Here is a 24,825-nt window from a genome sequence, read left to right as displayed (position 1 = left end):
TCAAAAGTCTTGAATCTTCTGTGCTCCAAAACCAGTGTATACCTTTTCAAATGTGCAAGCGGCCAATTCCATAGACACTAATGCATACCATCAAAAATGCAAAGATTTGAACTGAACAAGCCAGATAGACCATATCCTTTCAGTCCTTCAGTTCTGGATCATGTTCACATATGGCTTCTTCTTTGTACGATAGAGCTTTAACCTGCATTTTTGGATGGCACGATGAACTGTGTTCACAGATAGTTATTTTTCAGAAGTGTTCCTGAGCCTATGCTGTCATTTCCGTGAGAGAAACATGATTGTTTTTGATGCAGTGCTGCTTGAGAGCTCATGGACATCCAATATTTGTTTTTCAGCCTTGTCCCTTGCACACAAGGATTTCTTCATATTCTGGGAATCATTTGACATTACAGCTAGCAAGATCATTGGTTTCAACATCCGCCTCACCCACAAAGCCATCAGCCTTGTGGGTGACACCTCCGAACCCTTCACAGGCCCTCTCCAGCCCCCTGCCTTCGGGGAAAAGGTACCAGAGCATCCGGGTTTGGTCCAGTAGACTGCTGATAAGCTTTACTCAACAGGCTGCCAGAAGATTTAACTCTGTTCATATATTGCCTGCAATTTTGCAGAATTTCCTAATAAAAGGTGCTTTTGTGTTAAAAACAAGTTGTCTCAATGTTTTTTCCCCCTATAATTAAATTTCAGCAGCAACAAATTTAAAAATGGCCCTTTCCTGTTGTAAGCAATATATTTCTAAAACAGTTTGCCTAAGCCTTTTACAGTACTTGTTATTTTTTAACAACCTCTTTTATTTGAACACACTCATAGCTACATTAGTAAACTGGTTTGAGTTAGCCAAATCAAATAATAACCTTTTGGTGAATATTTAGTCTAAATGCTGAGGTTAGGTAGACAAAGCCAGAAAAGCAAAATTCATCTAAGGTTTCTTGAACTTGCTTTTTAGTACAGGTCTCGACTGATGTGCTTTTTGTAATTTCCCCAGTTAAAGTAGTAGTGAACAATCACAAAGGCTTTGTAGCCATAAACAAATATATATTTTTAAAATTATAAGAAAGTTGATTTTTACATCTCACCGGAATTAACTGGTTGCAAAGGCTGTATAAACAGGATGGTTCAGAAGGTTTTCTGAGATGAAGACGACTTTTAGTAAGAGATGTATGTGACAGTTTACTGAAATCTAAAAACTATCAAGGACACTTATAAGCATTTACATAATAATCATCAATGATCAAGGATACAAGGAACATTACACTAAAGCAGACAGCAAGCTTTTTTGTGACAAAACTGTCATAGAAGACAAACCGAAGATTGACGACAAACTAAGTAAATAACTGTGCGTGTGATGATTGTGTTTATCTATGTGGCTTAAGACTTCCTTAAAGCCTGCGGGTGTGTTGTCTGAATCTTGTATGACTGTATTTGTTTTATTGTGTTCCTTTTGATATTTTATGTCTCTTTTATTGCATTTTTAAATGCATAACATGAATGTAAATTGGAGCTAGCCTTCAATGATTTATTGACTCTAAACAAATTGAATTTTATTTGAGCATTAAAGAATGCCCTGAAGTGGTAGTTTTACTAAGAAGTATCATGTGAAAATTATCAAACTGTGTTGTGAATGTTATGAAGAAAGAAGGAGGGTTTGTAGAAAAAGGTTCACAGAAACTGTCAGGGAAGAAAGAACAGGTTGTATGGAGAAGAAAAGATGAGAAGACAGTCATGGCTGAGAAGGTGGTTGAGTAAACAAGAGAAACAGAAAGCTTCACCACTGAGATCCCATACATTGCCCTGACAGCTCCGAGATTTTAATGGGAGTAAAGAAGTTACGATTGATGTCATCATCAATATTTGTTGAACCGTTTTCCTTAGCTTTTTTCTGAAGGTCGTGATTGTTAAAGCACAGTTGGAAGACACAATGCAGACATTTTTTATATGGTGTAATCGAATTGTTCAGATTTGTTGAATTTGAAAATTAAAATACCAGCTCAGACACAGCACACAGGATCATCTAAAGCTTTCATTTATATTCATTTATATATACAGTCCTATAAAGCAAACTACAAAACACACATACAATACACACCCTCCTTTAATACATAAATTACAAATGCAAGCTGTTCAGACACAGTTTCATAAAAAAAAGCATGGGTATTGTATTTAAAAGATCAATATGATTTCATATCAGGGGTCCATCCTTCAGGCAGAAAATCAATATTTGTAATAAATTTTGTATCTGTATGCAGAAGACACACATTTAAACAGGCACACACTGACACACACACATTCCTATAGTAGAGTCTAAAGTATGCAGGCGACCAATTGAGTGGAACATGGTGTTTAGGATACAGAGTAATAGGGCACTCAACTCCAAGTCTTTGGAAGATAAACAGGGTGCAGTCTTTTGAAATGTAGCAGAAAAGGGAGAAAACACGCTGATAAAAACACTAAAGGGCAAAAAGACATACAAGTTTCAGCAAGCCGCCATTAGTATAATTTAAGAAAACAATAATAATAACAACATGTAAAACCAGGTGGTATTCAAATACCAATCAAAAAGCAGCACACTGTAAAGAGAACTGCCCCAGAGGTTAGCAGATAAGAGCAACTTGTGTCAGCATTCACAGCCAAATTACAACCAGATTCTAAATATACTTCTACACTGAAAGTATCAAAACAGTATCAATATACACAATCATTTTAAAAACTAGAAGTAAAAATATAGCAAAATTAACTAAAAAGTATGACTAGAAAAAAATGTTTCCACTAAAGTTGACAGACGTTAAAAGAATGCATGAAATACTCGATCACTAAGCGACCCCATCAACCATATAAATTGGTTTAACAATTAAAAATTCTTCATTTATGCTTTATTCAAGATTTTAGGGCTTTCCATGTGTAATGCAGTTAAATATGCTTCCCTCTGTAGTAATAATCTCTATAATATTCTCCCTTCAGAAAAAGTAGAAAATGTGGCTGCAAATGCCAATTTTTTAAAGAGTTAATAAGAATTCTGGGTAAACACTGGCATATCTGATGAACCGTCCATAAGTCACTTGTGCTAAGAAACTGAAAAAAAGATATTATTCAGGCCTTATTGCCATAAATCACATAACGTTTTTTTTTGGACTGTAAATGATGACATGATTTTCTCATCTGCTATCCTATGTGGTGGTTCTGTTTGCAAATGGTTTTCATTATTTAACTACAGCTCTGATTTTTGATTGATATTGGAACATTGTATTTCAAATACTTTTGTCTTGCTTCCTCCCTTTCATTTAGCAAATGTTCTCTTTACGCACTCATTCATTCGTCCTATTTCCAAGACCAGGGGTGCTGGAGGTGTTGCAGCACTGCCTCTGGCCAAAGGCAGCCATCACAGCACCCCCTGGCAAATGGGGAAAAAAAGATGTCGAAACACTTTTGCCATTGATATTTTACTTGGAAATTTGTCATTCAGAAAGTTGTGTGAAATAAATTCAAATACGCTGTCCCTCTGACCCCCCCGCTGCACGTCTTTTATGCTCCAAAATGCGATTAAAAGCATGACTAAGGATAACCATGGTGCAAAAGATACTCACACACCTGCTGAAAAACTTTGGACATCAGTGCCCGTAAATTTATCAAATTAGAGAGCTTATTATAAGCTGCCCAGCACAGGTTAACAAAATAATTAAGCAGTAATTCCACAGTTCTGCCTGTGTTGCAAAGGTTTTTGATTATCTCAATCTGGCTATTGGGTGGAGTTAAATAATATCCACATTTGGACACGTTCTCGTCAAGTGTGCAAAAATGGGTTTATTTATATCTTGACTCCTCATTCTCATGAAAATTCACAGTTAGAAGGCTGGTATAGTTTTCATAATAAATTTGATCACCTGTGTGTGTGTCTGACATGTGTGCCCTGTGGGGTTTAATTAGTATCTGTGTTAAAACCTTGCGTGTAAGCTGAGGTTTTAACTTCGTTATTATCTGTGCGACTAAGTTCAGTTCTATTTTGGCTGCTTATTCTTGCCTGCTGCGTGCAGCAATGGAATCAAATATATTGTAGTTTCCAGTATTATTTTCTTTAAGAAAGAAATGAGCTTTCTGTTGGAACTTTTACGCACAAATTAAATTAAACCTTGAAAAATAGGATAAAGCTCCATTTGTATTACTGCATAGGCAGACATTTAATATCACTACCAGAACTCTGCATGTCGTTGCCCAATAGGTCTTTTTGGACTAATTTCAGCCTTTTGTATGTACTGTTCATGCACTTTTTTAAAAACGTTTTTGTTTAATTATTTGAGAATGGACCAGCGTGACAGAAGAGCAACAGAAAAACAACAAAGATTTCAGTTTAAAGTAAACTGCCTCTTCTCCTGCAATAAAACACATATGAGCCAGGTGGGGCTCTGTGTTTTGTGCAGGTGGAGTTGCACCAAACATGTCAGAGGCAATCATCCTTCATTTAGGATAAAAGTCTCTTGTGTGTGCACAAAGCTGACCTGAAGTAAATGTGTGCAGATGTGCATGTGAGTATGCTTATACGGCAGCTGCAGTGGTCGCATACACAGTAAGCACCTGCTCAAAACACTTCCAAGGTGGACGCACATGTATGCGTGGGAGTGTGTGTGGGTGTATGAACTTTATGTAAAAGACATAAGTGTGATCACAGCAGGGCAATGCTGCTGGTCACATCTACATGTACTCCTGTCACATATTGTGCAGACAAGTGCCATAGTACTGACTTTTCATCTCACCCCCCTAATATCTATCTCTTCATTGATAACCTAAAAAAGGTTTAGATCTATATTTTGCACAAGGTTTCAATTATGACGCAGACTTGTACCTTTCTGTTAATCAGTTATAAATGTGTGCTCCATGGTTCAATGCCAGAAGTGGTAAATGTCTGTACCTAGCCTTCCTGCCTAGAACCTGGTCACGAATTAACGTTATGTATTCTAAATTAATTTGCATTTTTCTCAAAGTCATAAATGAAAATGTACAATTACTGACAGAGTTGCACTAAAAAAAGTAAATTGGGTGGTTGCTACATTTACAAAAGTCTAACTTGTCATTTGAACAAAATAATTTCATGTTTCTATGGTGAACGCAGTTAAATCATGTTGGATGTGCATGAAATTCAAAAACTTAATTTGCTCTTGTTCAGATGACACGATACAATCTAGGAAGAGTGGTTATAGTTGCCTGGACTCACGAAATTCACAAGATCATATGAGATGTCAAACCACAGGAAAATCACTGGGGTTGTAAGAGGCAGACAACCATACACACACCACGTGTATGTACAGGGAGTGCAGAATTATTAGGCAAATGAGTATTTTGTCCACATCATCCTCTTCATGCATGTTGTCTTACTCCAAGCTGTATAGGCTCGAAAGCCTACTACCAATTAAGCGTATTACGTGATGTGCATCTCTGTAATGGGAAGGGGTGTGGTCTAATGACATCAACACCCTATATCAGGTGTGCATAATTATTAGGCAACGTCCTTTCCTTTGGCAAAATGGGTCAAAAGAAGGACTTGACAGGCTCAGAAAAGTCAAAAATAGTGAGATATCTTGCAGAGGGATGCAGCAGTCTCAAAATTGCAAAGCTTCTGAAGCGTGATCATTGAACAATCAAGTGTTTCATTCAAAATAGTCAACAGGGTCGCAAGAAGCGTGTGGAAAAACCAAGGCGCCAAATAACTGCCCATGAACTGAGAAAAGTCAAGCGTGCAGCTGCCAAGATGCCACTTGCCACCAGTTTGGCCATATTTCAGAGCTGCAACATCACTGGAGTGCCCAAAAGCACAAGGTGTGCAATACTCAGAGACATGGCCAAGGTAAGAAAGGCTGAAAGACGACCACCACTGAACAAGACACACAAGCTGAAACGTCAAGACTGGGCCAAGAAATATCTCAAGACTGGTTTTTCTAAGGTTTTATGGACTGATGAAATGAGAGTGAGTCTTGATGGGCCAGATGGATGGGCCCGTGGCTGGATTGGTAAAGGGCAGAGAGCTCCAGTCCGACTCAGACGCCAGCAAGGTGGAGGTGGAGTACTGGTTTGGGCTGGTATCATCAAAGATGAGCTTGTGGGGCCTTTTCGGGTTGAGGATGGAGTCAAGCTCAACTCCCAGTCCTACTGCCAGTTTCTGGAAGACACCTTCTTCAAGCAGTGGTACAGGAAGAAGTCTGCATCCTTCAAGAAAAACATGATTTTCATGCAGGACAATGCTCCATCACACGCGTCCAAGTACTCCACAGCGTGGCTGGCAAGAAAGGGTATAAAAGAAGAAAAACTAATGACATGGCCTCCTTGTTCACCTGATCTGAACCCCATTGAGAACCTGTGGTCCATCATCAAATGTGAGATTTACAAGGAGGGAAAACAGTACACCTCTCTGAACAGTGTCTGGGAGGCTGTGGTTGCTGCTGCACGCAATGTTGATGGTGAACAGATCAAAACACTGACAGAATCCATGGATGGCAGGCTTTTGAGTGTCCTTGCAAAGAAAGGTGGCTATATTGGTCGCTGATTTGTTTTTGTTTTGTTTTTGAATGTCAGAAATGTATATTTGTGAATGTGGAGATGTTATATTGGTTTCACTGATAAAAATAAGTAATTGAAATGAGTATATATTTGTTTTTTGTTAAGTTGCCTAATAATTATGCACAGTAATAGTCACCTGCACACACAGATATCCCCCTAAAATAGCTAAAACTAAAAACAAACTAAAAACTACTTCCAAAAACATTCAGCTTTGATATTAATGAGTTTTTTGGGTTCACTGAGAACATGGTTGTTGTTCAATAATAAAATTATTCCTCAAAAATACAACTTGCCTAATAGTTCTGCACTCCCTGTATTACTATTTACTATGGTTTAACTTGTCAAGGACAAAAACGTAAAGAAAATTCTGCATCAAGCATAGCTTTCCTACTTTTGTTGAGTCTGTATTGACAGCTCAACGCCATGGTGGCTCGTGCTGTTGCCTCAGAGCAAGAAGGTCCTGGGTTCAATCTGGCCAAGTTTGCAATGGGTTCTCTCTGCGTACTCTGGTTCCCTCCACAGTTAGAAGTCATTCAGTTATTAGGGTAAGGGTAATTGGTGATTCTAAATTACCCAAAGGTGTTAAAGAGCAAATGGTTGTTTGTCTCTATGTAATAGTCTGGTGACCTGTCCAGGATGTACCCTGCCCCTCTTACCTTATCACTTCCGCAGCCCAGATAAAGATAAGAGGATAGCTGGATTGGAAGTTGCTCTAAGTCTGTTGAATTTTTTGTTGAACATTATGTAATATGAACACAACATGTACTACAGACAGAAGTTACATTTGTTCATTCAATAAGATTATCACTGGTGTAACAAACAAATATTGTACTAGTTCATGTAACAAGACTGACTTTTGATGTATGTGTTTAAACAATATAACATGACTTTAACTAAATTTAATTAGACTAAGTTGGTACAAACAACTTGTTTGAATAAAAGTCAAATTAATGGAATGTTACTGTTAATATTATGTTAAACTTACAAACATATATCGTGTTAAAACAACCCAATCAAGATGGATTAATATAACATGATTTTTTAGATGGAATATAATTGGCAAGATAAAATTACGTTGATCCAATGAATTATTTTTTTGAGTGTAGGTTTATTCTTCTCTAATCCCTATTTTACCTCACCAACTTCATGGAGGTAGAGCTTGTACCCAAGACAGATGCATTTTGTTTCTTGCAGTGGCAAAGACTTTTTAGTTACTTGCCTGATAATTGCCCATCTGTCTGCACTGTGAGTCTCTGCCTGCATAAAACCTGCAGGACACAAATGCACACGCGCCCGCTCTGAGAGCTCAAGAGCTTTCCTCTTCCTGTTTTCACCTTCATCCATTATTCACTCCATCCGCCAGTGTTGTTACATGCACATATGTGTGAGATTGCACTGCACATCCAAGCAGACAATCATCAGCACACTCAGACACACCAACTCACACTCAAGGTTTGAGGAGGTAAAAGGAGGATGTTAATAATTTATTAGATTGTGTGTTTTCAATTTTTTTCTTTTTGTTTATTTCTAATATTTTTTCATAATAATTTCTGGCGAAAGTTAACATGAACATTCTAAGTACATGTCGCTGTATATTATAATGCAACACACAGCATTTGCTTCTGTATTTCATCTATGTCTGTACCTGGGGTCCTTCCTATTTTGCTCCGAGTCCTAGTAAAGAGTGTATTTCAATCTTTTTTTCTTCATGTTGGGCTGTGTAAAATTTGTCACTTAAAACTGGTTAATCAAATTGTAGGGTCAAATTGTAGGGTCAATATATTATGATAGAAAGATTTTTTTTTCCTATTAGTGTGTGTGTGTGTGTGTGTGTGTGTGTGTGTGTGTGTGTGTGTGTGTGTGTGTGTGTGTGTGTGTGTGTGTGCATGTTTGCCTGCATGACTTGGTTTGCAGAGGACAGCTGATGGTAGCCATATTTTGTCTTTTGGATCACTTTCCATTTGTTTTTGTTTTGCTGTTTCTTATATTAACAGACACATATACATGCAAATGAACAAATATATATATAAATAATTTTGAACACTGTGTTTTTGACCTCTTCTCTTGCTATATCTTCTCTAACCTGCAGGCTATTGGAATCCCTCCACACACTTACATGGACCGAAACTGCTTCACTGACACTTTTTCTTGTTGGATTCCCACCTCTTGCTAAAGTTGCTCGTGTCAAACAGTATTTGTATGTAACAAAATAATATTATGAGTACAGCTTAGCTTGACCTAGGATACATTAAATGGTAAATGGCCTGCATTTGTATAGCCCTTTACGTAGTCCCTAAGGATCCCAAAACGGTTTACACAACCAATCATCCACCCATTCACACACACATTCACACACTGGTGATGGCAAGCTACATTGTAGCCACAGAGGACGAACTGCCAGTTCTTGAGCCACGATCGCCCCTACTAGGAGCAGATTGCTTGATTTAACTTACCATGCAAACTTGATTGGTCAGTTTATTGTGTATAAACATTTTTTCCTCTTCTTGTGCATATGTTTCTGCATTTATCTTCTTTTCTTATCTAAATCCTTAATTATCACACAGTGTCTCTGTAATTTCTCTACATTTCTAAAATAAATAACCCAAGCTTTTAAAGATAAAGAGCAGTGAGCAGAGCTATGCTGATGAATAAAGGATAGATGAAGAATGTAGGGTAAAAGGAAACAAGAATAGATATAATGACAATAAGTGTGGAAGACGCAGCAGGATGTGGTATGGACAGTTAGAGGATGAAAAGATAGCAAGATAAATGCAGTTATTAAAGAAGAAGAAGAAGAAGGACCACAAATTATGATGAGCCTTCCAGCTTACCTCCATGCTGGTGCCCTGTGGTGTCCACTTGTTTCTATACATCCCACACAAAGACAATATTTTCTCTGTGCTCTATATTCCAACACCTCCCATACACTACAGAAGACTTTTAGTTCTCATATCGTGACAGCTCTAAAAATATGGTTTCTATAGCAATTAAATTCTCTATTGCCTTAGTTTATTTTCATTTTAACTTAATCCAGCTCAGGTGAATTTAGTTTGATAATTCATTTTCTTAGTAAGTCGTTGATTTTTATGTATTTCTGCTGAAAATAATATCAAAGCTATACATTTTTTTAATAGAATGGCATTGCCTGTCTTATTTGGAGTTTCTCTGAACGTATGAAGATGACCCAACCACAAATTCCAAAAGTTGCTTTTGTGTGCTTCTTTGTTTATTAAGTATATTTCTACACAAAAATCACAAAATATCTTACCTGTCTTACCTGCGTTGGCTACAGTGTTTTGTTGCTTGCATTCTCCTCTGGTGATAGACACGTCGTCAATGGCAATATCCCCCTCAAAACCCGAGCCTCGAATTCCTTCAAACACAATCTGTTTAGAAAAGAAACATCAACAGATGAATGCTAGCTGAGTATGTCCAGAGAAATATATACAAAAACACAGCAAAAGTTCACAGAATGGCCACTGAGGAATTTTGCCAGAATTTTGTACACTTTGTACACAAAAGTTTGTACACTCCATGATGTTGCTTGCAAAACAACCTTTACTAAAAAATAAGTAGTTGCTTCCTTATGTCTTTATCAGTGTCTCATATTGTTGTGGTGGAAGTGGAGGAATAGCCCGCTCGTATTTACGGTGTAGCTTCACTTCATTTAGGTTTTCAAGCATTGTTGATACACAGCTCTCTCGGCTCTCTTTAGGATCATTGTTCTTTGCATGACTCATTATGGGCCAGCCTTTAGCTGTTGGGATGAAGGGCCTCATATTTGATTCCAGAATGATTTGGCATACAGGGGTTATTTGTGTGGCTGTAAAACACGCCCAAATCACCATCCCCATAGGTGTTAAGTGTTTGTGCTCATGTGCTGTGTTTGGTATTTGCCAAATGTGGTGTTATGCTAAAATATATCAACTTTGATCTCATTTCTCCAAAGGACACTGAACTAGAAGTCTTTTTAAAACCTAAGCTATGTCCTTTTTAGAGAGCAATCTTAGCAACCCTTCCAAATAAGCCATAATTGCTCTTCTTTTTCTAATTGTGTCATTAAACTTAACTTTTCACACACTGAGATATCATTCTTTGGTTTTTGATCATTCTCTGAGCATTTCCAGGTTTGAAGTGAATGGCAAACCAGCCAAATCTGCCAAAATTTATTAAGGTGATGCTTACTTATTATCAGCACCTGCTACTTCTTAATACCTATAAAGGCAGTAAAAGTATACTTAGTTTTTCACAGGACTGGATACTCCGTTAAAACGTCTTAAATTTTGTAAAAATGAATTTAAAATTAAAATGCAAAACTAATTTAATTACTCTAAAGAACCTACTTTCTGTATCTGAAGTTGAGCAATAATAACAATAATAACAACAACAACCATATAATTAATAATTATAGAAAATATGAATACTTTAATTAAATAAAGACATGGAAACATCTATTACAGATAGCAACATGCTAGTTTATTCTCCCATCTCAGGAATTTACAAGCTGCAGTCATATCCTAACACAGTGGTTCTTAACCTGAGTTCGATCGAACCCTAGGAGTTTGGTGAGTCGGTCTCAGGGGTTCGGCAGAGCCTCCACCACAGAGGTCGCAGAGGTCCAGACACACCCGAATTATCGTGTAAATTTGTGATGACACGCCCCCTACAGAACGTGATGGGAGTGAGCGTCCTATCTGCATGATTTGCAACGCCAAGTTGAGCAACTCCAGTCTCGCACCGGCAAAACTAAAGGAACACTTCTTGAAGCTGCATAGAGATGGGGAATACAAGAACACAACACTTACTGAATTCAAGGCGAAGAGAGCCAGATTCAATGAAAGGCCCACTCTGCCTGCTCTTGGATTTGTACCCGTTAACAAACCGATCCTCACACCATTGTATGAAGTTGCTTATCTGATCGCAAAGCAGGGCAAGCCACACACCATTGGTGAAACACTTGTGAAACCAGCTGCGTTAAAGATGGCAAATCTGATACTCGGAACAGTGGCCGAAGGTAAATTATCCCAAATTCCTCTTTCAAATGACACCGTCAGCGACAGAATAGAAGACATGAGTAAAGACATCTTGGCTCAAGTAGTCGCCGATCTGATTTCAAGCCCGGCAAAATTCAGCCTTCAACTCGATGAGAGCACAGACGTTGCTAATCTAAGCCAGCTTGTTTTCGTGCGCTATGTGAAAGATGACATGATTAAAGAAGATTTTTTATTTTGTAAGCCTCTTACAACAACAACTAAAGCAGCCGATGTGAAGAAGCTTGTGGATGACTTCTTCAGAGACAACAATCTTTCACGGGACATGGTTTCTGCAGTTTGTATATGGTAAATGGTAAATGGCCTGTATTTATATAGCGCTTTACTAGTCCCTAAGGACCCCAAAGCGCTTTACATATCCAGTCATCCACCCATTCATACACACATTCACACACTGGTGATGGCAAGCTACATTGTAGCCACAGCCACTCTGGGGTGCACTGACAGAGGCGGACGGAGCTCCAGTCATGCTGGGAAGAAACTCTGGTTTTGGTGCGCTAGTAAAAGCTGATGCACCACACATCATTGTGACTCATTGTATTTTGCACAGGCATGCATTGGCAACAAAACCCTTGCCTCCAAAAATGGCAGAAGTGTTAAAAACTGTGGTGGAATGTGTGAACTATGTGCAAAATAGTGCTCTGAGGCACCGCATCTTCAGTGAGCTGTGTAAAGAAATGGGCTCTGAATTTGAGGTACTTCTGTACCATTCTAATGTTCGGTGGTAATCCCGGGGACAGGTGCTGAATCGTGTTTTTGCCATGCATGTGGAATTAGCCCTGTTTTTGCAAGAGCACCAACACTGTCATGCAGATTGCTTCAAAATCCTGAGTTCATTCTCATTTTAGCGTACATGGCTGATATATTCGCAGCTCTCAATCATCTCAATCAGCAGATGCAGGGTGGTGGAGTCAATATCATAGAAGCGGAAGGACAGCTGAAGGCTTATCAAAAAAAGCTAACGTTATGGAAATGACGAACAGAGAACAACAACTTCGCAAACTTCCCCCTTCTGGACAACTTTGTAAGTAAGATCGAAGATGTGTCTGGAATCGGAGATGTTTCTGTATCCACGGAACTGAAGCAAACAATTGCAACGCACTTAGATGAGCTTGCAAAGTCTCTCGACAGATATTTCCCTACAAGAGAGTCATATCCAGCATGGGTGAGACAGCCGTTCACGTTTGCTGTTGAGACAGCAGATGTCAATGATGAATACCTTGACGGAATCATTGAAATTCAGCAGAGCCAGGTTCACAGCAACTCTTCAGAACAACAACGCTCTCAACATTTTGGTGTCGACAAATGGACAAGTATCCAATTATTGCTAAGAAAGCTCTGGATTTTTTTAATACCATTTGTTACAACATATCTTTGCGAGCAATCCTTTTCGACAATGCTGGATATAAAAACGAAGAAAAGGAACAGACTTTTCTTTGAAAATGACACAGACTTGCCAAGGTGAAGCCACGCATATCTGAACTGGTCTCTCAAAGGCAACAGCAGAAGTCACACTGATTTGCAGGTATGTAATTTGTTGTAAGTTCATGCATTGTGTTGGTTTTGTTCTTTGAACAAGGTGATGTTCATGCACGGCTCATTTTGTGCACCAGTAAAAAACATATCTATGTCTTGAATTTGAAAAAAAAAAATTAAAAAAATTCACTAAAGAGGGGTTCGGTGAATGTGGATATGAAACTGGTGGGGTTCGGTACCTCCAACAAGGTTAAGAACCACTGTCCTAACATCATTTCTGGACCCACAACAAGAAAACTAAGCAGGAGACTCTTCTGAACACTTCCCCCATTTTAGCCACCAGCCATCTGGTTTTGACTGACAGCCTAATTACTGTGGTGTACCAAGGCACCAAAAGCCCAGCGCACCCAGCTAATCAAAAACCAAGTGTATTCTGTCTAGCTTCTGAGGAGGGAAAAGCAAATAAACAAGAAAACTTTGTTTCTCCAAAATAACAACAAAAGTAACTCTCTTGACTGCAGTTGTTATTGACTTTTACTGCAGACCCCAGTGCTTGATAATTTTAATTCTGAAAACAATAGTCAGAGTTGTTGCTTTGTAATAATATTTGAGTGTTTCTGCAATTCCAATGCCTCATTCTGTTTTAATTTTTTTTTCAACAGAAAACAGCTCCATGTGAAAATTCCTACATGGGCTGAAGTATACAGCAATAACTTTTTTTTAAACTTCAGCATCTAGCAGCCCTTTAGCAAGGTATTTAACCCTCAATTTATTCAAAAAAGTGAGAACGGAGCAGGTGTTACTATAGAAAGGAATGCAATACTAATGAAAATAAAAAAAACTGCATACACTCTACTTGCATAGTATGTCTGTATACCTACAGGTTAACAAGCGAGCAGGTGCAAGCATGGAGGGGAGGCATGCATGAATGGGTTCACTTTAAAAACTCCATCTGTTAACAGCAACATGCTGCGGTTAAAGTATCAACTGAGCAGGCTTGCTATCAATTTGTGTGTAAATATATCGAGCCAGAGCAAGGGTGGGTCCAATTAACCTGATTCTGACCCAGCAAGAAGAAAAGAGTGACCTAACCCCACATGTGCTCAAAACAAAACATATACAATGGCAGTGCAAACACACTGTTAACATGATCTTAGTTTTGAGGCATTCTGCTATTGTGTTTTAATCTATGAGTCCTGTTAGTATCTAACAGCAAGTTAACTTTAGTGGGCAGATAATAACACTTGTAACCTCGTAATAACAACTTAAACTTTAGAGTAGTTTTCTTCTTTACTTAGCATAAGTTAGATCCGCTCTTGCACAATTTGGCCTCATATATACTTATATATTTCTTATATACTTCAATATATTCTACTCCAGCTGCTAACTAACCCTTGAGTACACCACATAATCCACCAGTTATTTCAAAACAACAGAGCGAGGAGCAGGTGTCTCTATGCATACAAATGTAATTTTGATAGAAAAACTGCACATACTCTCATTGTATACCATGAGTACATAGGTACCCTAATCATTTTCTTATATTTTCTCTCTACTTCTCTCCACACAGAGCCAATTCAATTTCATTCACAAAGGGGAGGAAAGTACAAGAGCATTATCATTTATTCCCCATTTGCTTTCTAATTTATTCCCCGAATGAGAGATCCTCTTTGAATTAACAAATAAAATAATTAGGAGAACCTTGACGCTGATTGCGTGGTGGCGAGGGAGCAAGTCCAGCAGCACAAGCTGTATGGCTTTAACAGGTCTGCTCACATATACAAAAAAGATTTTCTTCCGTATAGGCTGTAAAGAAAATTCTGTGGTCTTCAAGTGAAGAGGCTTATTCGCCACAAGGCCACGATCCTTTAATTTATAAATGCTACAATGAAATTTCCTTGCTGCTTGACTGTCGTAAACATTTTGCTTTATTTATGGTTTTTCTTCCTTTAATTCCAGTTTTCTTTGTATATTTGCCAGCCATAGTGTGATTTCTTTAACATATGCACACATGTACTGTACCTTTACAAACACTTAATTAACATCTTTATAGACTAGAGACTAGAGTATGATAATTGAAAAACTGAAGCTAAATGACTAACAAAGAAAGGTGCAAAACTATTAATTAACAGTCTCATTTACATATTACAATCTGACCAGCAAAGTTTTTTTTCTCTAAGATATCAAACACAATAGCATGAATAAAACAATACAATATATTGTATTGTTTTATATGACAGGATACTGTATACAATATCCTGTCACTGCAAAATAATGACTTTATATGTTTAGTTTTTGGATATGGCTCAGAGACATAACTGACCAGCAAGTTTAAATGTGAGAACCGACATTGTCTCACATTTAAATATTACTGCTGGGCACTTTGTGGGGGCCTCAACAGTAATGTGCTTCTCAGAGTTTCTAAACCTTGGTAGTTGTGTTTGGTGACCTGCATTTTTGCATCACCCGAGTTATACAGAAATGACAAGTTGGAGAGCTGTTGTAAATTATGCAGTTATCAAATTCTGGGACAAAAAAATGTGATCATAAAAGATACATGTCATATATAATAAAGCTGATATTTCTGTCTTACATTTTCTGAATATTTAAATAAATAAATAAATCTGCACCCTTCATGAAAAAAACATGACATCATTTTTTTTTGAAAAACTGTAAAATTTTCTGTATTCCAGTTCTTGTTATTATACTGCATAACGTGTGGGTGTGAAGGATCTTGAGTGAGATAGAAAACTTGCGCATGTGTGTGCGTGCATGAGTGTGTGAATGCAGGATCAAAGGGTGTGCAGTAAAGTGTCAGGTTGAAGTTGTGAGTGTGTCGTTTTGTCACGCCTTGTAACCTTTAATGTTCCCATTGATGTGCTATCCACATACCAGAGGGGACACAGCTGTGAGAGCGAGGGAGTAAAAAAGAGAGAGACTACATGCACATGTGTGTCTATGTGTGTGTGTGAGAGAGAGAGAGAGAAAGAGAGAGAGAGAGAGCTTTAAAATACCAGTGCAATGTGAGGCACACAAATGTGGGTTGGCCTGGTTTCCAACAAGCCCCCCAGGTACCAAACACTGCTAGGAACACAGATGGCCTCTGGGTAATCCACAGAGGAGCAAGTAGGGACACAAATACTACTACAACACGTTACCGCCTTCTTTGCAACTCCATTGATTTTATGTGTTCATGTAATTTCTGCTATACAAGTTGGTCTCAATAAACAACCTCATTAAGATGAATTTATTTACAAGTAACCTGAAGAGTGGAAGCTTGGGAAAGTAAAAGAGTGCAAGAGAGATGGTCACAGTTATACTGATATCATAACAAAACATACACCCCTCTATTAGGTACACCTGCTGTATGCCGGTTCATGGAGGTTTGAAGCCTATCGCTGCTATTACTGGGCAGGAGGCCGGGTAGATAGGTCAGCAGTCCATTACAGGGATAGGTTGAAGACACAACACTTTGAAAGCTAAAATTCCCACCTGTGGCCAATTTACAATTGCCACTTAACCCACTGTGCTTATCTTTGAGCTGTTGTAAGAAGCCATAGGTTCCACAGTAAACAACAACACACATTTGTTCCTAAGGATATTATGATCCCTGATAAAGAGCATTAAAGGTCTTAAAGTACCGCTTCAAATTTCCTGACTTTACAACTTTAATATATATGGAAAGTAGTAATCATAGCCTGTAGAGCATACACAATGTAACATCTTACACTTCCTTATCAGTTAGCTCGCCACTGTTTACAATGAGAATCTTGTACTAATGCTAGCCAGAGGCTGGGCTCAAGCCCGGGCTGTTGTAGAGAGGCAGGAAGGAAAGCTGTTTTTCAATACATCATTACTTTTGTTGGATGGAGCACAAAGAGAGAGGAAATGCAGAGCCGAGTGGCAGCACCTCAAAGACTTCCTGGGTATGCAGTCAGTGAGGTGTGCACACGACTAGAGAGTTTGTGTTCTCTATGGACAGCTCTCAACACTAAGCAGAAATGAAACATGCGTCAATACGCAGTCACTTCTGCACTCCGTGGAACTCAATAACATCCACATCAAAAACCACCTCTGGGAATTCAAGCGAATTAGAAAATCATATTGTTCAAAGGGTACATTTGAGATAACAGATAATGGACACAAAAGGCTACCACTGTTTGTTTTTCTATTGAATTTGGATAAATGGATTATTTGGTGGCAGAGAAAAAAGAATTAACATTTACATTCAAAGCAATAGTCACAGACAGAGCCACTGCTGCACTGACCAACTCAGCGATGGGCTATTTAATAGTGGCTAAAAGAGCAAGCTACTGTTTAGACATGCTAGAAGAAGGGAAAGTCAAACCATATCATCAGATTGCTTTGTAGAAACCCACGTTGACAATGAAAGTAAGTAATTTAAACTTGCATGGATATTAATACGAATTTATCATCTTAGACTATTCTATTATAGCTATTACCAGACACAAGTAATTTTATTAGAGATATATTCATGGTTCATACTCTAGTGTGTTCCAAGTCTAAAAAGCACGGATGGTGGCTAATTACATTTTAGCCCCTGGCTCAGCTGCAGTGGAGGGGTGTGTGCAGTGAGCCAGAGACCACACCTCCGCCACAGTAGTCAAAAAACAACAAAACATATAACTCCCTTATATTTTAACCCTGGGGAAAGAATTCAAAGTCTAGGCTGCTCAGCTTTAGATGGAAAATTAGCCTTCGTCACCAACAAAGCTACTTGAATTTGAAACCTAGGTCACTTTGAAACACAAATTTTGTCTCTGCATACATCCAAAGTCAAAAGGATTTAGAAACACGAAGCGTGGTTTCCTGTTTTGAAAATCAGAACATGGGTTTAGATTTTTAAGAGTTGGTTTTAAGAATTAGTTGATTACATCTTGTGCAGCACATAGAGGCCGTATTACATTTCATTCATGTTGATATAAGCTGGAAGAGAAATTCTTGAGATTCTTGCATGTTAGTTCATATTAGACTTAATATGACTTAATTAATGCAAATATATAAACATGGGGCAATGCATTTAGGTGTGCAAGTATGGTCACAGCATGTTTAAGTTTAAGCCAAGCACCACAATAGGGAAGAAAGGTGACTTAAGTGACTTTAAAAGTGGCATGATTGCTGGTGCCTGACAGGCTGGTCTGAGTATTTTAGAAAGTGCTGATCTGCTGGGATTTTCAGCGCAGATATCTCTAGGGTTTATAGACAATCATCCGAAAAAGAGAAAATATCCAGTCAACAGCAATGTTCTGAGTGAAAATACTGTCTTGGATAGAGGTGGATAGCAGAGGAGAATGGCCAGACTGTTTCACACTGATAAGAAGTCAACAGTAACTCAAATAACTACTTGTTGCCACCATGGAGAAGTACATCTTTGAGCACACAACATATCAAACCTTTAAACAGATGGGTTTAGAGCAGCAGAAGACCACACTCCTGTCATCTAAGAATAGGAAACTGAGACTACAATTTGCATTCACTAAAATTGGACAACAGAAATTGGGAAAAAATCTGTCTGGTATGATCAGTTTCGACTTCTGCTGCAACATTTGGTTGGGATCAGAATTTAGCATAAACAATGGGCATGGCTCTATCATGCCTGGTATCAATGGTTCAGGATAGTGGTAGTGGTGTCATGGTGTTTAGATATCTTCTTGGCACATTTTGATACTCTTACCACTAATTAAGCATAATTTAAATACCACAGATAACCTACACTGAACAAAAATATAAACGCAACACTTTTGTTTTTGCTCCCATTCCCCATGGGATGGACGTAGAGACCTAAAATTCATTCCAGATACACAATATAACCATCCCTCCCAAACAGTGGTCACAAATCAGTCCAAATGTGTGGTAGTGGGCACATCTGCTATATTGAGATAATCCATCCCACCTCACAGGTGTGCCACATCAGGATGCTGATCTGACATCATGAGTAGTGCACAGGTGTACCTCAGACTGCCCACAACAAAAGGCCACCCTGGAATGTGCAGCTTTTTGCGCTATTGGGGATCTGGGGACCCAGAACCGGTCAGTATCTGGTGTGACCACCATTTGCCTCATGCAGTGCAACACATCGTCGCATGGAGTCTATCAGATTGTCAATTGTGGCCTGTGGAATGTTGGTCCACTCCACTTCAATGGCTGTGCGAGGTTGTTGGATATTCGTGGGAACTGGTACACGCTGTCGTATACGCCGGTCAAGCACATCCCGAACATGCTCAATGGGTGACATGTCCGGTGAGTATGCTGGCCATGCAAGAACTGGGACATTCTCAGCTGCCATCTGCCCTGAACAATGTGAACCATGATTCATCCGTGAAGCGCACACCTCTCCAACGTGCCAGACGCCATCAAATGTGAGCATTTTCCCACACAAGTCTGTTACGGCGAAGAGCTGGAGTCAGGTCAAGACCCCGATGAGGACGACGGGCATGCAGTTGAGCGTCCCTGAGACGGTTTCTGACAGTTTGTGCAGAAATTGTTTGGTTGTGCAAACCAATTGTTCCAGCAGCTGTCTGGGTGGCTGGTCTCAGACGATCTTGGAGGTGAACCTGCTGGATGTGGAGGTCCTGGGCTGGTGTGGTTACACGAGGTCTGCGGTTGTGAGGCCGGTTGGATGCGCTGCCATATTCTCGGAAACGCCTGTGGAGACGGCTTATGGTTGAGAAATGAACATTCAATGCATGGGCGACAGATCTGGTTGACATTCCTGCTGTCAGCATGCCAATTGCACGCTCCCTCATTGCTTGTGGCATCTGTGGCATTTTGCTGTGAGACAAAACTGCACATTCCAGGGTGGCCTTTTGTTGTGGGCAGTCTGAGGTACACCTGTGCACTACTCATGATGTCAGATCAGCATCCTGATGTGGCACACCTGTGAGGTGGGATGGATTATCTCAATATAGCAGATGTGCCCACTACCACACATTTGGACTGATTTGTGACCACTGTTTGGGAGGGATGGTTATATTGTGTATCTGGAATGAATTTTAGGTCTCTACGTCCATCCCATGGGGAATGGGAGCAAAAACAAAAGTGTTGCGTTTATATTTTTGTTCAGTGTATATACCTTTATGACCACAGTGGTACGCATCTTTAAATTTTACAGTCTTATAGTTCTCTCTGAGCTTTGTGCAATGAATCCCTAATTACGTAACATTTCTATGATTTATATACTTGTTTTTTCTCTCTTCCTTTTTTGGGGTGGAGGAGTCCAAAATTTTTAAATAAATAAATAGATAAAGTTTTTCTTTTCATTTTAACAAAATGGCCCATAAAATGGGGATTCATTTTATCATGCACCACCAAAATCTGTGCAGCAGAAGATGCCTGAAAATTCTCCAACTGTAATTTTTAATCTTTAAATCCCCAACATTTGCACTGCAGACAGTCTTATACCCATTAAAAACTGTGGGAAGGTTTTATTAATAAATAAATAAAAATGTATTGAATATCACACAGAAATCAACTGGAAATTTACTATCTTTTCTACATTTGCTTAGCCTTAAGTCATTTAGGCGTGGAGCTTATAACACACCTAGACAGTACCAGAAAGCATATTTGTTTTCAACCGCAAATAAGCGTTAAAAATCCATCCTTTCTAGATATTATTTAGTTGCTAAAGGCTGCTGGTCCTTGCATCATATCCTTGTGAAGACACAGCAATATCTAGCTACATCCTTGTAGCGAAAACACCATCCCCCTTTAACACTCATCTCCTCCTATCAAGAGTTTTTGAAGCGGTGAACTGAAAGCAAAAGGCAAAATGGGCTTAATAGACCCACTGAGTGTATAAAAAAAGAAGCTATGCAGTACAACACAACAACACCAATTGTGTCATAATTCCCACCGTGAGCAGACAGCTCAAGTCATTACTATTGATTATGAGGATACCAGCACTCCCCAAAGACATACAAAGAGGAAGAAGAAGACACATACAGAGGATGGGTGGAAAACAGGATAGCTTGAAAACCCACAGCAACAGAGAGTAGTGGCAGGCAGGACTAACCACTGAGATGGGCCATGCATTTAAAACCTTTATGATATGTATCAAAGTCTTTTCAAAGACAACAGTAAAAGTTATTGATCAACCATTTTTTTTATAGCTTTTCTATAGTAATCTCAACATTTTGAGGGGTTTTAATGCCAGATTCGGGGGTTTAATGTGATAACTGGCTAATAATGGGGATTTTCATTTGATGATCACCATTGTTTGTAGATTTACAATTATTTTGCAATTGAATGATGACATTTCTTGTGTGTTAATTACTTATATACATAAAAAGAAAGAAAGAAAGGCAGGGAAAGAAATAAAGTTTGATCAAACAACTTTAATCTATCAAAATTATCTAAAAAGTTGTCCGTCTTAGATGCTCCAAACATATTAATTAAATAATGTATTAATTAAACCATGTAGGAAACAAATAATTCAGAGTGATCCTGTGGCCTTACACTGGCCTGCTGGTAATTCTCAGTTAATGATAGAGCAGTAATAGGAGCTGAATGGAGGAGGAGGAGGATGGGCTGCTCAAAAGAGTAACTCAAGGAAGACAGACAGGTATAGAGCAGAGGGAGAAATGGGGTTCACCCTTCTTATTTCATTTCATCAGGCCCTTGGGGAGCTTGGAACATAACAGAATGTCGTAAGAAATGAGGCAAAGTGAGAGACGGAGAGAAAGAGTATGTTTATCAGCTCACCTCCTCTGGCTGGCTCGTAGGATCAAGGCTGCTTGCTTTGTACATTATTAAACAACTCCATTTGTTACACAGCAGTGGTTTGTGTGTATGTGTGCATGTATGAGCTGAACAGATAGATCACACCGAAATACTGGAATATCTGTTGTTGTAAAGGTAAAGAAAAATATGTTTTTAGCTAAAGGAGCGAAGCTAAAATAGCCCATAGGATTTTCTCAATATTTATCATACCCGAAAAGTTTTGTACAAGTGAGTTTTCTGATATTAGACTGTGGCAGCAAAGGCATTAAACTGTATAAGTCAGAAAAAAGAAAATGTTCTGAAAAATTTCAGAATTACAGACTGACTGATGTCGTGTACTTTGTATTTTTGTCAGGATTGTGCTGCCGAGCACTCTTAAATATTCTTGCTGAGAGTTAAGAATTAAAAATTAGAATTAGTGCAATCATCCTAAAATACAGCTCAGTGAGGAGTAATTGGGAACCCTTCCATTTCTTAATAAAGTTGAAATATTTTAGGGTCATACATAAAAAAGGACACAAATACAAATATAATATGAAAAAATATATATGCAACAACAAATCTGAAAGACAGTAATGGCATAATGCACAAAGTCTCTAAGACATGTGCTGAACCAGACAAGCAGTACATGCATATGAACAAAAAGTGTACACCTTAAAGAGAGAGACACCAGCCATGTACAAGGCAACCCTCAGTTGCCAAGGAGACGACCCCTATCGTTCATGCATCCTTCCTTATTCATCCATCCTGCCTCATCTACCTTTGCAAAGTCACGTATAAATGGGGTGGATGAATAATTAAGCTGCATTAGGGGCTTTATTGATGAAATAAAGACATCCCCACCTGACTCACTCCATCTTGTCATACCCTTTTTGTAAAGTACCTTTTACTTGGTTTGCAAACACTTACACACAGTTTCCTTTTTGTCTTTTTCTTGGCTGTATAATTGCTGTTGATAACCAGCAGATGTTAGTACCTTATGCCTAAGTCACACAGACCCAAGGACCTGTCAGTGATCCCCTGGGAACCACTGGTCGCAAGGAAAAAGGTGTATTCCCTGACTAGTTGCAAGTGTTTGCAAAATGTCCCATCCATGGTATGAAACATATACTATTGCCTTCAGAGTGAGATCTCAACTTAAATGAACCTCAGTGAGCTGCGCAGTTTCAATGGTAGAGCTTTCATATTGTTTTAATACGTGACCGTTTATATTACTTCTGAAAAAAGTATGATTTGTTCTGTTGTATGTGCATTATGTGCTAAGAGTGGATGCTTGTTTTCATGGGTAAAGAGATTACCTTACTGCAATTTAACAACAGTGTTGCACTTCAAAACATTGACGTCAACTACCATGCCAATACAGTATTACAGAAGAACCTTAAAACATACACTTTGCCCATGGGTTTAGTGTTCGCTTCCCCTTTAATAGTTAAAGAAACATTGGGTAGCAAAGGCATGGTTAATGATGAGCAAATGCAGCCCCTAGCTAAGACCTTCAGCCCACATTCATCATGAATTCAATTTCCCCAATGCACGTACAAAGAGTATCTGGAATCATTACAACACAACTAGCAGGCATCCCCTGCTCATAAATAAGCCTGTTAATTGACCTGTCATAGCTAATTGCTGCAGGGGATATGAGACTGGTGAGTGTGTGTTTAAGAAAAAGAGTTTATCTGTACGTCTGCATACTGTACTGTGCAACAACCACCCTTTGTATTTTCCTAGGCAAAGGGGAACTCGATAAGGTGATTTATTGACATGTAAAAACTAGAGATGGACCGATCCGATATTACGTATCGGTATCGGTCCGATACTGACCTAAATTACTGGATCGGATATCGGAGAAAAATAAAAAATGTAATCCGATCCATTAAATATCACGAAAGCACCTCACAAAACTTGCAACACGCCGTAACTCACCTCAGAACGTTAGCAGTCGGAGCAGTATGCATCACGTGATAGAGCGGCTGTGGCATGCCAGACCGGTTGGTGGTCTGGATAGCATTTGGAGCTTCGCTAGCAACCCGGCATTTCATCTCCGACAAAGTTATCCCGAGAGAAGTAAAGCAAGTGTGTAAGTCCATCTCTGAATGTTTGTAAAGCATTCCTGCGTTAAGCTTAACAAACGACTGCCTCTTCTTGCTGCTACTTCAATCATGAAACTGCTTAACGATCAGCTGATCGGCTTTTCTGTCGCGAGTCCGTGTCTCTAGTTTGCTTTTGGCCCACTTTGCAACAGAAAGAGGAAACCAGCGGATAAACAACAGCAGCACGTTTAAGCTTGATAAGCTGTTGTTAGAATTTATTTAATATTACTTTCTACTCCAGGATCTTTTTCTAAGTAGCTGACGCTGGTAACTGTGCAGGGGCGGATCTAGCAAAGTTTAGCCAGGGGGGCCGATAGGGCATTAACAGGGAAAAGGGGGCACAAAGACATACTTTTCTTTCTTATTCTCATTTAAAATGTCTAGCTTTTAATAAATAATTATCTGACACCCAAAGTTTTAATTTGATGCAAAATGAATAGAAGTCCATTACTATATATAGTGACTATTAAGTCTAATATATATATACTGTATATACCCTAGTAAGCTATAGTACTTTTTCCTTTGGGAAGGTACCATCTGTGCAGTCTGCAATTTTGTTGAAGAAAGATGTTGAATCTATTTAATATTTCTTGAAAAATAATTGATTTCTGTGCATTTTTTTTCACACTGCATCAAATTAAGGTTGATTACGTCAATTAAGCATCATGAGGTGGAGCGTGAGGGGTGGTTCCCTATTTTTTATTTATTTAATTTTGTTGTTGCTGGGAGTTGGAACCCTATTAGTTAGGTTGCTTAATATTTATGCTAAGTACTCTTTAAAATACCAGAATAGGGAGGATGGTGTAGGTTTAAGTTTATTAGATCAGTATTGCTGAACTATGAAATATTTTTTTTTGCATACAGGTATAACAGAATAGCTTTAGTGTAGTTGTTGTTTTAAACTTGAG

At 38.8% G+C, this 24,825-nt stretch overlaps 1 protein-coding gene across 3 annotated transcripts in view; it reads right to left on the bottom strand.

The window, feature by feature from the left end:
- mdga1 (MAM domain containing glycosylphosphatidylinositol anchor 1) overlaps positions 1–24,825 on the bottom strand; it is a 217,687-nt gene that overhangs the window by 5,787 nt on the left and 187,075 nt on the right. For 2 of the 3 annotated variants that reach the window (XM_080299800.1, XM_026171878.2), the window contains exon 17: positions 9,830–9,947. In XM_080299800.1, coding sequence (XP_080155926.1) covers positions 9,830–9,947 — 118 coding nt within the window. The remainder of the gene's footprint in view (positions 1–9,829; positions 9,948–24,825) is intronic. The other variant, XM_080299801.1, reaches the window with a different exon arrangement.

Source organism: Astatotilapia calliptera, chromosome 1, assembly GCF_964374335.1.
Source record: "Astatotilapia calliptera chromosome 1, fAstCal68.1, whole genome shotgun sequence".
Taxonomy (NCBI): Eukaryota; Metazoa; Chordata; class Actinopteri; order Cichliformes; family Cichlidae; genus Astatotilapia; species Astatotilapia calliptera.
This window is presented reverse-complemented; position numbering and strand designations above follow the sequence as displayed.